General features: G+C 39.2%; 1 protein-coding gene across 21 annotated transcripts in view; it reads right to left on the bottom strand.

The window, feature by feature from the left end:
* The window catches only part of kif1aa (kinesin family member 1Aa), an 87,360-nt gene that overhangs the window by 39,738 nt on the left and 34,960 nt on the right, over positions 1-12,662 (bottom strand). For 11 of the 21 annotated variants that reach the window (XM_041791282.1, XM_041791286.1, XM_041791287.1 and 8 more), the window contains exons 15-25: positions 10,803-11,005; positions 8,912-8,991; positions 7,842-7,917; positions 7,149-7,228; positions 6,927-7,033; positions 6,741-6,821; positions 5,492-5,672; positions 2,107-2,179; positions 1,766-1,856; positions 1,230-1,378; positions 966-1,144 (exon numbers count right to left, since the gene is read on the bottom strand). In XM_041791282.1, the coding sequence (XP_041647216.1) occupies positions 966-1,144; positions 1,230-1,378; positions 1,766-1,856; positions 2,107-2,179; positions 5,492-5,672; positions 6,741-6,821; positions 6,927-7,033; positions 7,149-7,228; positions 7,842-7,917; positions 8,912-8,991; positions 10,803-11,005 (1,300 nt within the window). The remainder of the gene's footprint in view (positions 1-965; positions 1,145-1,229; positions 1,379-1,765; positions 1,857-2,106; positions 2,180-5,491; positions 5,673-6,740; positions 6,822-6,926; positions 7,034-7,148; positions 7,229-7,841; positions 7,918-8,911; positions 8,992-10,802; positions 11,006-12,662) is intronic. The other 10 variants (XM_041791285.1, XM_041791291.1, XM_041791303.1 and 7 more) reach the window with 1 other exon arrangement.

The raw sequence follows: 12,662 nt of genomic DNA, 5'->3' as shown, positions 1-12,662 counted from the left end.
TAAAAGCGTCTGCTAAATGACATTGTAACATTGTAACACATAAACAAATACTTCTCTATCTGTTCTCTACATACACTGACATTTTGTCTGACTTACTGGCTTACATGCTTGCAAGAACATGGCCGCAGGTGTTGAAATGTGTACACTTGGACACCAGAGTGGAGAGCAGGGTTGGATCATTTTTTAGCATTAGGGCTACTTAAAGGGCTGCCACAAATGACCTCAGGGGTCTGAGCTGGCTCCAGGGCCTCCAGTTGAATAGCCTGGACCTGTGGTATCTAATTTGTGGTCTTAACTGTCATTAACAGACATTTTCTCAACTTTATCTGGTCTTAGTAATCTCTTGCAAACTGCTCACATTTATCAAGAAAACAATGATGTATTTCAAGCTATAAAACTTTTTTTTTTCTATTACCACTGTTAAACATAGACATATACTTCTGACGTTTTCCTTCTTTTTTGAAACTAAAAAGTTTTTTTTTCCATTATGTTTTAATAATTTGACGTTATCCAGCTTGTGTTTTTCTTATTTATCATATTTATTTGTATTTTATTTATTTATCTGATCTAAGCAGTGGTTACTGCCAAATGTTCCACAAGGAGTTCTCTGGTTCAATGCCAGGTTTGGGCAGGATGTTAGCTACACTAGGACAGGTTTTTTTGTTTTGAATTAATGTAGATAGCTGTATCAACAAATCATTTCAGATTCAGTCAACTTGAAATTTTTAGGCAGCCATGAAACTAACCTTGTAAAGTTGAAACAACTAGATATTTTTTACAGTTTATGAAGTAAGTAATCCTTTTGTCAGTATTACAGTGAACATTTCCTTGCTTCTATTTATCAAGTGCAGTTAATTATGTCAAAATGTAGAAAGTATTAAGGAACTACAAAACCAGCCATAAAAAAACATAAAATTTTAATAGGTAGGGTTATTAGTCTCTGACTTTTTTGCTTCTTTATGTACCTCAGTTTCTCTAATGTCCAGTAGTGGGTGGCTCCATTTTTCTGATCCTGCACCTCCACAGCCACAATGGTGCGTGGGAAGTGTCGCACATCTCTGTCTTTAGTATGCTCTGGAGGCAGCAGGTCTGGAGGCAGGGGCGAGTACAGAGTGTCTGTAAGCAGGATGAACTGGAACTGGACCTGCAGGGATACAAAACACATCAGTGCAGTTGGATAACATCAGGATACAAGATGAATATAAATCCAGTAAGAAAGCATGATGTACCTTTTTCTTAAGCTCCACACTGATGGCATTGGCCTCCTTGAGGAAGATGGCGTTTCCCCACAGAAGATCTCGCAGAGAGGTGAACTGATAACACCGCCATTTACGGAAACTCCACACAGCCAGCTCCCTCTCTCTCTCTGTCCATTGCACTATGAGAAAAAAGGAGAACCCATTATCATTTTGGTAAAAGTTTTCCTGTTTCACCAAAATTCATGTTAAGTATCTGTCCATTCAATTATTAAATTACTTAATGTTCCTAGATTTTTATATCTTATTGGAATTTTCAAATCCTTTCCAAGATGCTTCATCCTTAATAAGACTGATCTTTATTGTTATTCTTCAGCCTGTTTATCTGTTAAACAGTTTGCTTCACATTAGCACTATTTCAGATGTTAGGAAGCTCTTCATGTAAAATTTCCTGTTGTCTTTTTCTTTGATTGCATTTCTTTTATGAACAAGCTGTTCCAAATTTCCCCATGAGGGATTAATACAGTTGCTTTATTTTGCTGCTTGCTTGAATGATTATATTGCCTTACCTTCCTCTTCTTGCTCTTCCTCTTCTTCAGGGGCTTCTGGGTAATAGCGGTCTACCTGCTTCTGAAGGGCTTCCAGCTTGCTCTCATAATCCTACAAAATTAATGAAGAACAATTTTGTTATGTGTCTCTACAGAAATAACATGTAAAAATTCTTCCATTGATGGAAAAACTGTTGATACAGAGGACAAAAGATTTTGATGCTTAAATGAAGTAAATGTTACACAAATTACCTGAGGGCCAACCAAAGTTAAATAAACAAATATAAACATTTCGAATTCTAGTTCCCTTTAGTTTTTATGAAACTGATAATGCCAGCAGACTAGGCTGCTTATCACAGTACCAGTCTTTGCTGCTCCAGTAGGTTGTTGGCCTCCTCTCTCTCTTTGCGATACTGGTCCTCCAACTCCTGTAGCCTAAAGACACAAGCACAGAGAGGTGATGTCTCATCTAAGAAGAACACTTTGGTTTTTGCACTGTTAGTATCTGGAGCAGCATGCCACATGCTGTGCACTTTGCTGTGAAAGCTATTAAAATTTCAGCTGCTAGACGAGCGCTTTAGAGGATTCTGGGAAAATTCTTCACAAAAAATGATGGGCTAACACAACTGTAACATCATTCAGAAGTATAATTCATTGACCTCAAATATTTTTTTCTTATTTTTTCAACATTTTTCCAAAGTATATTTGTGTTCATGATTATACACCAATGCCACATAATGTCTGTCAATGTGTGGAAAAAGCTGACTGGCTAAATCTAAAAAACCTGCTTTTGGAAAAACAACTTTGACATTCAGAGCAACAGATACACTGAACTCAATGTCAAACAAAATTTAAACATGATTCAGGGGAAAAATAACTAATTTGAAAACTGTTTTAAACATTTGTTTAAATTCTTTGTTCAATAAAGGTTTTTAAAGCAGGAAGTAGGAAGTAGTAGGAATTCTGTTTGGTGAGCTTTGGCGTCCACCAATGGTCTCTGAGTGCGACTGCACTGTCATAAAATGTCATGGTTCTTTTTCTAGTGATTGTTTAGGTTCTTTGTTATGCTTTGTATTTTGTTATGTTTCAGATGTTGTGTTTTTCCCCCCTTTTCTTCCTCTGTTGCATGCTGGTAGGAGTGGTTTAGAGGCACTGAGGCTCTTCAGTTACACAGCTGCAAGTCATCTGAAGCAAGCAGCATCTGTTCAGACTGCTGGCTGAGGCATGGAAGATGTCAGAGTATGCCATCTCCAAGCGTGGTAAACGGCTTAAGCTCTAGATCTACCTTTGAAGACTTCAGTGATTTTTTTGTAAGTTTTTGTAAAGAAACTAACTCTCTTTGTTCTCTTTTCACAAGTGCCTCTGTTTAAACTCCCAGTGCCTCTTCCACCTCGCCAGCCTCTCTTCATCTACTGAAAAAATCTGCCCCTGTTCTGTTCTTTATGTTTATAATAAAATCACCTACATTCAACCCTGATGTCCGTGTGTTGCTCCTGGGTCCAGTCTTGGATTATATGCCACAATAAAACATACATTGCTGTCACACCCCCCTAAAGGTAGGCTCAGACAACACGAATTCAGCCAGATTTTGCCCTGACTGCATCGCTGCAGCTCATTGTAAAAAATTGGGACTGAATTTGAATGTAAGGAATGACCAACACTCTTGTAGTGTGACATTATCATTGATATGTCCAAAATGTTTTAGGGCGCTTTGGACATATTGATGGCATCCCACTACAAGAGTGTTCGTCGTAGGGCAAAAAGAAAAGTAAGATGGCTCACTTCCCCTCACAACAAGCACTTCCTTACCTCTAACCACCTCAGAATTTCTTCCAGCTTCTTACTGTTTTAAACAGGAAACATCATGTCACCGTAGTCCCACCTCCAACACTGATTCCTTTAGATAAGCTGAGATTTTACTGATCTCCTCTGGAGTACATTCGCTCTGTACACAGCCCTGTACTTGCAGAATTGCTGACACAATCATCCGTCTGCTCCAAAGCTGAGGCTTAAATGTAAAGGTGACTAAGCATTTTTTTCCAATCAAAGTTTTCACCTTTAGTACGGCCTGTTTTAGGAGATAAGGAAGAATCTGTGACCTCTTTGAAGTCACTTCCTATAACTCAGTTTCTATATATCTGCTTTTATCAGATGTGTTTTTTTCAAAGGCTTTAATTCTTTGTTCCTCACTGTTCTTCACCCTTTCATCTTCTCTTCTCTTCTTTTCTGGGTCTTTGTCTTTTTTCTTTAAAGGAGACATATCATGCTGATGCATACTTTTTAACCTACAAATAATATAGTGAAGTTGAATGCCTGACACTACACCTCCTCAAAGTTTCACAACATGAGACACTCTCCTCTTCCCGTTTTCCAGGAACGAGATTTCCTGCCCCCTGAAACGGCTCGTTGCGAGATCTTCCCGAGATTTTGCACAACCTGACGTCAGGTTGTTGCAATCTCTCCTGAATGGACAAGCCTGAGAAGAGGAGTCAAACATCTCCTCCCCCAGCAGTGTGGCTGAACAAGCCCACCGGCAGGTAGGACCCCACCCAGGCACAGCCGAGGATCCTCGCTCGTGCGGTGTTTTGGTTCCTGGTCTTTTCTTCAGCCTAAGCATGTTGAGAACCAAAAGGAAGGAAACTCAACAGTGTTTCCGGTTGTGATTCAAAATCACAACTGTTTCCATTTCCAAAGGAGGAAGGAAGGCACCAGAAAGCAGTGGGCAGCATTTATTTCCTTTAACCATTCACTGTCTCAACTGTTTCTACATGCTCGTCACTTCACAGAGGACTCTGGACGATGCTGGATTTTCCTCTAAACTGCTGCTCAAACCAGCAGTTCCCTCTAGAAAAGGTGTTCATGGAGACCTGGAACCACAAGCTTTAAGTAATTTAATCCAATCGAGTAATTTAAATAAAGCTACGATGTAATGGCAAGCTAATGCTAAGCTAGTTAGCGTTAGCGTCACCTTTGTTGTGTAAATACAGACCCTCCGGGCCTGTTTATAACCATAAAGCTGCTCTAAAAGATTAACTCACACCCTGTGCTTCCTTATTTGTAAAGTTATAATCTTATCTTTTAATTATCAAGAAGAAAATATGTGTGAATTGGCCTACACTCCCCACTCAGGCAATGGGTAGCTTTCTAAATAGGGAGCGAATGTCAGCTGTTAGACTCGCTGTTGTATGTAAACACATAATTTATGGAGCCTGTTTCTTGACCAAAAGGTGGAGAAAAAGTTACAGTCGATGTGCGTCATTTGGCCTGGGATACACGTTAGTGGTAGACAATGAAATCAATGCTTCGGGGGGAGCTAATAGTGCTAGCCTCAGGCGATGCCTGTGTATGTGACTAAAGGCCCAGTTTGACGATCAAAACACAGAGTGAAGGATAACACTTATTAACGGCGTATGGATGTATAAAGCTTTATTCTTATCTGTTACTTATCAAAGGAAGATCGTATGTGTATTTAATTTTGCAACCCCCACAGACAATGAAATACTAGCAGTAATGTAAGGGGAGCTGTAAAAGAACAACATCAGAGCTGTGTCTGATTTCGTTTTACCGAAAAATCTTGCCTTTTGTGGATTAAATGAAACAAAATGTGTTCATTTCAACTATAAGCTGCTGTTGTTTGGATTTCTGTTTTTAAATTGCGTTCTTAATTTCCTGCTATGTTTTTAAAGCACTAGTTGAACTCTGTTTTGAAGGTTCAATATAGAAACAGTTATCATCGTCATAAAATACCTCTGCTCCATTTCCTGTTTCATGTCGATGCCCTGTTTCTCCAGCAGCTCCCTCTGAGCGAAGGCCCAGTCCACGGGCTCAGAGGGCGTTTCAGCACATGGAGTCCTCTCCCTCTCCGCTCTTGCCTGCACAGGGTGGTTGAACCTGAACACATGGCTCTTCCCAAGGATGATGCGGTTTCCTTTGCAGGAAAAAAACAAAGATAATCACCATTTGACAGTACAGTACACATGCTTTAAAGCTCCAAAATCAAAGTTGCAGCCAACATTCATTAATGTTTCCTGTCCAATAATGTTTCCTGGAGTCAATTCGTGCATTTTTTTTTTGTTTTGTTTTTTTTTGCACCAATTGTGTGTCCTTGTTTGTGAGGAGGGGTAAAGACTTTAGGCAAAACACATGAAAAGCAGAATAATATGGACTGTAACAATAAAAACAACAGGATTAGATCTGCCTAGGCCACACTCCTCTAATGACTGTGGTGTGGCTTATGCATTCCCTACTTGAGTCTCAGCAAACTTTTTTAGGACGCTGTCTCTTGAGATTGTCAAACAGTATGTAAACTTTACGCAGATTCTGCAATTACATGTTTTTTTGCACCCTGGCAATTTAAAAAGCCATAACAGTTCCATACAGGCCTGCTAGAGTTCTTTTCAAGAACAAAATGTTAAGTCTGATTCTTTTAGGCATGAATCTCTGCCCTGTCAGAAAGCAGAATGGGAGTAAGCATAGAGCTGTCAAGTTAGAATGAGGGGATTTCTGTGTTTTTGCAGATCTAGGAGCACCCTATCACACAAGTTTTGTATTTTTTAACCTTCATTAAACCAGGAAAACCTCACTGAGATTAAAAATCTCCTTTTCAAGAGTGTTCTGGTAAAGACAGGTGGCAGCAAGGCTGATTAACTTTGTCTCTTTTCTTGCAAACACAGACAGCCAAACGTACACCAGAGCGTCTGATTTAAAAGGGAATGAGAGCTGACTCTCTGATTGGTTTGAGTGATGTTACACCAAAATCATGCCTATGTTTAATCAAGGCACAAAATCCGTCCTCTTTGTGCGTAGGTTTGCACAAAGTTTGTGTGTTGTCTAGACAGCAAACACGCCCTTGATCACGTCACCTTCAGACAGCACGATTTACGCTGTAAAAATAGGGCCATGAGTCATAAAAATTAAAATGTGTTTAAGTCATAAGCAAACACACAAAGTTTAAATGCTCCAGAATGCTATGAATAAGCAAACCCAGCTTACAGACCTGATTTGAGAACAGTGGGCTCCGTCACTCTCTTTCCGTTGACATAAGTCTCGGCTCCTTCGCAGGGCTCGAGGACAACTGCTGCTTAGCAACAGAGACACAGCATGAGGATTAACTTACTGTCGATCAATATTAAACTCAAATGTACACAACAACAAGGCTGTGGAGAAAATAGAGAGCACCCACTTTCTCCCATTGGACCTGTAGAGCTAGTGAAAGTGCAGTGCTCATCTTTGATGAAGTGGCCACTGAGGACGATGTCCTGACGACTGCTGGCATCTAGACGACCCACCCTGCAGAAAAGAGATGATGACAGCAGTGATTTAAAAGCCAAACTAACACAAAAGATCTAATGTTATGACTCTATCCTTCGAAATAACCCTTTTATAAGATCATAAAACATCTAACCTGGTAATCCCATCTTTAATGTAGTATAGCAGGCACTCAGACATCAGAGGATCCTCGTTCAGGTTCACCAGATGAGGTGTCTGACAGAACAAGGAGTTTAGAGACTTCAGAAATGTAGTGTGAATGTTACATAAATCATTCACTAACCATATGTCATTTACAGTATAACATATGCATAAACTGCACATCAAAGCACTAGAAAGTAATCTCCCACAGTAAGACACATCAAACAATCAGTAGCAGATAAAACCATGCAGCTCCACAGTGTGAGTGTTTAATGAAGTCTCAGTCAGATGATACAGGCTGCAGGCAAACAGTCATAAATTACTGAAACGGGGGCGCTACCATTATCTTTTCCCCCATGTTTACACCCAGTGACGCCTTCGGGGAGTGTTTGAAGTGAGTAATGAAGTAGATTTAAGATAACAGTTAATGAAAAAGAAAAACCCTCGACTGATGTGCCGGCTGCTGAAGAGAGACTCAGAGCACTCGGAGAGGGAAACGGCTTTTTAACACTTCACAGCTACAAACCTCGTTGGGGGAAAACAGACCGACTGTGTCGATAAACACAGGCTGGGGCTTTCTAGGGCTATCGGATGGCTTTTGGGGTAAATAAACAAGAATTTTTCAGCATACTTAAATGCACATTATCAGATTGAAGAGGATGTTAGAAGATGTTCAAAATGTTCTTACCTTCTTAGGAGAGAACACACCAACAGTCCCACCATCTTCTCGCATTGCTACACCCATTTCTGCCAGCAAAGCCTCTCTGTGAAAGAAAGACGAGGTCAGTGAGCCAAGAAGCTGCAAGATTTTTATTTACATCAAGAGGTCTCACCTATCAATATAGTTCAAATGTGATGGCTCCTTCATATTTCTAAACCTAGCACAAAAAGTAAGGGAATTTGTGTTTGGTAGATGATATCTTTGTTGTAACAATGCTTCCCGGCAGTAAAATGTATACACTTGGAAAGCCTTTTTATTTCCCTAAATGGTGCCTCATTTGTAAGGAACATGCAATTGTGGGATGAGCAGCAGAGCTGAGTTTGTGGGTTGTGCCCATGAAGAATTTGCCAAATCTTCTCTGCCAATTCCAAACAGCTTTTTTTTTTTTTTTTTGCTGTTGCTATTGACTCTTGTCTTGAGCTCCTGGTCCCCCTAGGTCCTGACAATCAGCTGCCTGATTGTCAACACTTGTTCAGTTTGACAGGGTAGGCTACATTTCTATGCTATAAAGCTGAAGTTTTTTTAATGTTACACTATTGCTGGATAGCCAGATAAGGCCAGCTAACCATCCATCAGTTCTGCCCTCTGTGGCACATGCCGTTTTTGAAATCAGCTGCAAGAGCCGGGTCCTTGTACCTATGTCAAACCGTCCCATAATAACAGCCTTAGCAGCATTGGATAAAGAGGGCCAAACTTTACCCCTGCATGTTATTCTCAAATTAATTCTATTTTCAGAGCTTTCCAGTCAGTTCTATTATAGCCCTGTTATATGGGCTATATTGTCATGCTATAAAACTGAAGTTATTTAAATTCTTTTAAAAGAGAGTGTATTACTTATCAACATAGATTCATTATAATTCTCCCAGTTAGTGTTTTGTCTGCTTTTGCAGGAACTGCTCTTTGTTTAGGTTGATTTCTTCCTCAAATTTACTGTTTTTTCCTTCTCTAGGGCTTAAAATAGAGACAGTATCTAGAGACTGACTTTTATGATTAAAGCATTGTGAGCTAAAATAAAACAAAAATATTGTATGTCTCACCTTTCCATTCGAATGGCCTCTGTTCTGCGAAGTTTCTCCTCCCAGGTCTCATTGAGTTCTGCAATGATTTTCTCTGTTTCCTACATTTGAAAAAAACAAAAAAAGCCGTCATTTTGAGGATAACTAAAGATAGAAGTCTCTCTTCAATACAGAGTTATTCTGGCAATCACTTGGCATTCACAGTGTCAGAAAATAGAACTTTCATTTAACAAACACCTTAGCCCTGCTTGATGGAAAAAATCATGCACTGTCTCTTAATGCTTTAATGTATCTTAAATACTGTAAGAAAGCTCACTGTGGTAAAAGCCTCACCTCATATGCACATTTGTACTAATTAATGTACTTAATGTACTGACTACTAATTCAATTTAATCTATTTACCCTACTCAAAATGCAGTAAGTAATTAATCTATTCATTGTAACTCAAATGCTGTAAGAAGGCTCCCTGTGTAAAATGCCTCACCTCAAATGTATATTCCACTATCTTAAATCATCTTATCTACCTCATGTAAATCTGCCCACATTCTTGCATATTTTATACTTTTCATGTCTAGTCAGCATTCTTGCACCTTTTGCACATCTTGCAACCATAAACTCAATGCACAGAGACTTGTATATACTAGAAATAATTCCTACAAGTGTTTGTACATATTTAAATCTTAATTCTTATACTTTCTTCAGTCTGATGTTAAAGTCTTGTACATTGAGGGCAAAGCTAACCAGAGTAGGTATACTTGGCTGATAAAGCTGATTCTCATTCAAATTTTTTCTGTCAACAAATCCAATGAGAGATGCAAGATGACTTTATCCTACTAAAAGTGTAATCCTTTAGGAGCTTACTATATTTAATCTTGATTCATTGTATTAATATGCTTCATTAAAATGAATAAGGCCCAGCACATGTACCTGGTGTTGTTAGGATTACAGTCATTAGAGGCTGACTAGATAATACAAGAATTTCACGCTTAAACTAGTGTATATATTGTATGCCAAGTCTAATATTGCCATTTTTGTGAAGGTTATTGTTTTTTTTATTTTATCAGTGAGGAAAAAGAGGAAGTATTAGCTATTATTACCGCTGCACTCCATTTGGGCTCATTAGAGAGAGTGCTAGCAATGAATATGTCAGAAACTATTTGTTCTGTTTTGTATGTGATGTCTTTATAAATCCAAACAAACGTAAACTTCAAGGGTGCAACCAAAGTTTGTCGTACACCTGAAAAAAAAAAACGCTGTCAATTTATCAGACAGCAACGGATTAATTTGTCTTTGCATTATCAAACGTGGAAGAAAAGCAAAAGCAGCTCTAAGTTCAGGGTGGGTGTTGTAGTAAATAAACCAGGGCTGTAAATACTCAAGAGAGCATCAAACTGATGATGCAAGATTTGCTCCTGTTCGACTAAGGTTTGCTAAACACTGTAATGAGCGAGTGCTGTAGGAAACTATCAAGAAATAAACAATAGAGGGAAATTACCATATAACAACATTGCCTGTGGATTGTTTCTTTTTTACTTCTCATCTCGCTCCCCCTGCTTTATGTCTTCCCTTGATTAATAGTTCTCTTGTATAGGCACAAAACTATTGGAAAATACTTAAAGATTTATGGCCTCAGTGGAAATAAATGGCTCTGTCTGCAGAAGTCAGATAGTATTGACAAACAGACTCATTTATGGTACTTCCACAAGATTTGTCAACAACAGCATAAAACTGAATACAGCCAGCCTTTCAGTTTAACTAAAAAACGGATTATGGGTACAAAAATGTACATGATGTGTGAATATGGAGCTAATAAGCATTTGAAGATTTGATATCTACATGCTGTGTGACTATGCTGTCAATGCAGAGTTCATGTTTTGCAATTAAGTGCATGGTAATGTCATCCAGCGTTCACCTTCAGCCTCTCAATGGCCTCCTCGCTGCCCGGGCTGAACATGATGCGGTCATGCAGACTGGCGATGGATCCGGCTCGGCTGGACAAGGCTGAGAGAGACGGAGAGGGACTCATCCCCGTCATGGCATTGGTCACTGTGGAGAGATCATCCCTTTGATTCACTGCTTGGCCTTTATTGTTATTGTTCTTGTAATCGGATAGGTCTGTCGGGGCGGGAGGGAGCACAGGATGTGTGTGTTCGGGAAATCGATAAAATGGGACAAATAAAAGAAAGAAATGCGAACCCATAAGGAAGAGAAGAGAGAGAATAGAAAAGGAAAGAAAGAACATATGTGGCCTGAAACAACTCCCACAAAACTCAGAGAGAAATTTGGTTGCTACAAGCGAGGGCAGCATCAGCAGAAAGCCACGCACATAAAACTTAAAATATGCAGCAAAGAGACCATCCAGCCAAAGAAAATGCAGCTTTTACACCAAAAACTCAAGCAGGGCATCATAACATTCAAACATTCAAAAACAAGGCATTGCAAACTGCCTTACATATACTACATATAAAATTTCAGAGGGAAATTAAAAGGGATTTTAATGCTCTCTTCCAGTCAAGCATATTTAACCAAATCAATGTAATCATGTATGGAAGTAATATACATAAGTTCAGGGGAGCTTGCATAATGAAAAACATAATGACTCATTTGAAATGGGGTCAGACTTCCTGCAGAGAACACCAGGAAGGCAAAACTCAATTAAGACTGCCATCTAAAAGCAGAGAGATGCATTTAATGTCCACTGCACTTCCACTAAGTAAGCAATGTCTCTAAAAAAGCAGGTCCTTTTTTCTCATCTACGACTGTCATTTCAGATTCTGCAACATTATTAGTTCAATTAATGATCAAAATAGTCTACAAACCAACCCGATTTTACCTCAAGCTCCCCTGTCATCTGTAGGGTGTTTTATCTTGGCTCTTTGGGCCCTCATAGAGTGCACAAAATAAAAAATATCAACCCTGCAGCTGCTGCTTTGGCAACACAGAGCAATAAATTGGGAAAGTGTATCACACCCATCCATCTGGACAGGCTGTTCCCTGCCAAGATGGATCACATAATATTGACTTCGCAGTGCAGTTAATAAAGTCACGTATTATAGAAACACAGTAAAAAGTTACGGAAATCCAATATTATACAACTGATTATACTCTCAGCTTGACAGAAGGCTGCATTGTCATTTTATGTTGTTCTATTAAAGCGACCAGCAGGAGACTCTGCCTCAGGGATGGTAAAGGTACACTTTCATAACATATTTCATTATGAGTGATACCTCGCATCCTATTGCTCTGTATTGCTTTTTGCTTCATGAGCAATTAAGCTCAGTCCAACCAATGCCACAGCTACAGTACAAAGCCACATCACAAAGCTTAAAATCAACCTCACACCCAGTCTACATGCTGTTAATACAAATTCAGCGTTAATGCCAAACAGACCTGCCAACACAAACCATATTCCCTCCACATTTCCTCCATATTTCAGGACCATTTTCAAACTCCCACCTGCTTTACTGGCCCTGAAAATTTATAATAAATAATGGCAAACACAGATCCATAAATTTCTGTCTTTCTGATATCATCTAAATTTCTAAATCATCTATTAAAACCAAAATTTGCACTTCTTACCACACACTTACAGCCCATCTGTCAGTAAAACTCAGAAACCAACAAACAAATTCAAAGACATATGTGTCTAATTTATGCTAAGCCAACCTGGCCAGGTAAGCATAATTTTTTCCGAATAGATTTTCATCTCATCCTGCCCTCCAGTGCTTTGATCGCCCATAGCTTTTTACCTCAAAGTTGTTTTCAGGGCTTT

The sequence above is a fragment of the Cheilinus undulatus genome, linkage group 7 (genome assembly GCF_018320785.1).
Source record: "Cheilinus undulatus linkage group 7, ASM1832078v1, whole genome shotgun sequence".
Taxonomy (NCBI): domain Eukaryota; kingdom Metazoa; phylum Chordata; class Actinopteri; order Labriformes; family Labridae; genus Cheilinus; species Cheilinus undulatus.
This window is presented reverse-complemented; position numbering and strand designations above follow the sequence as displayed.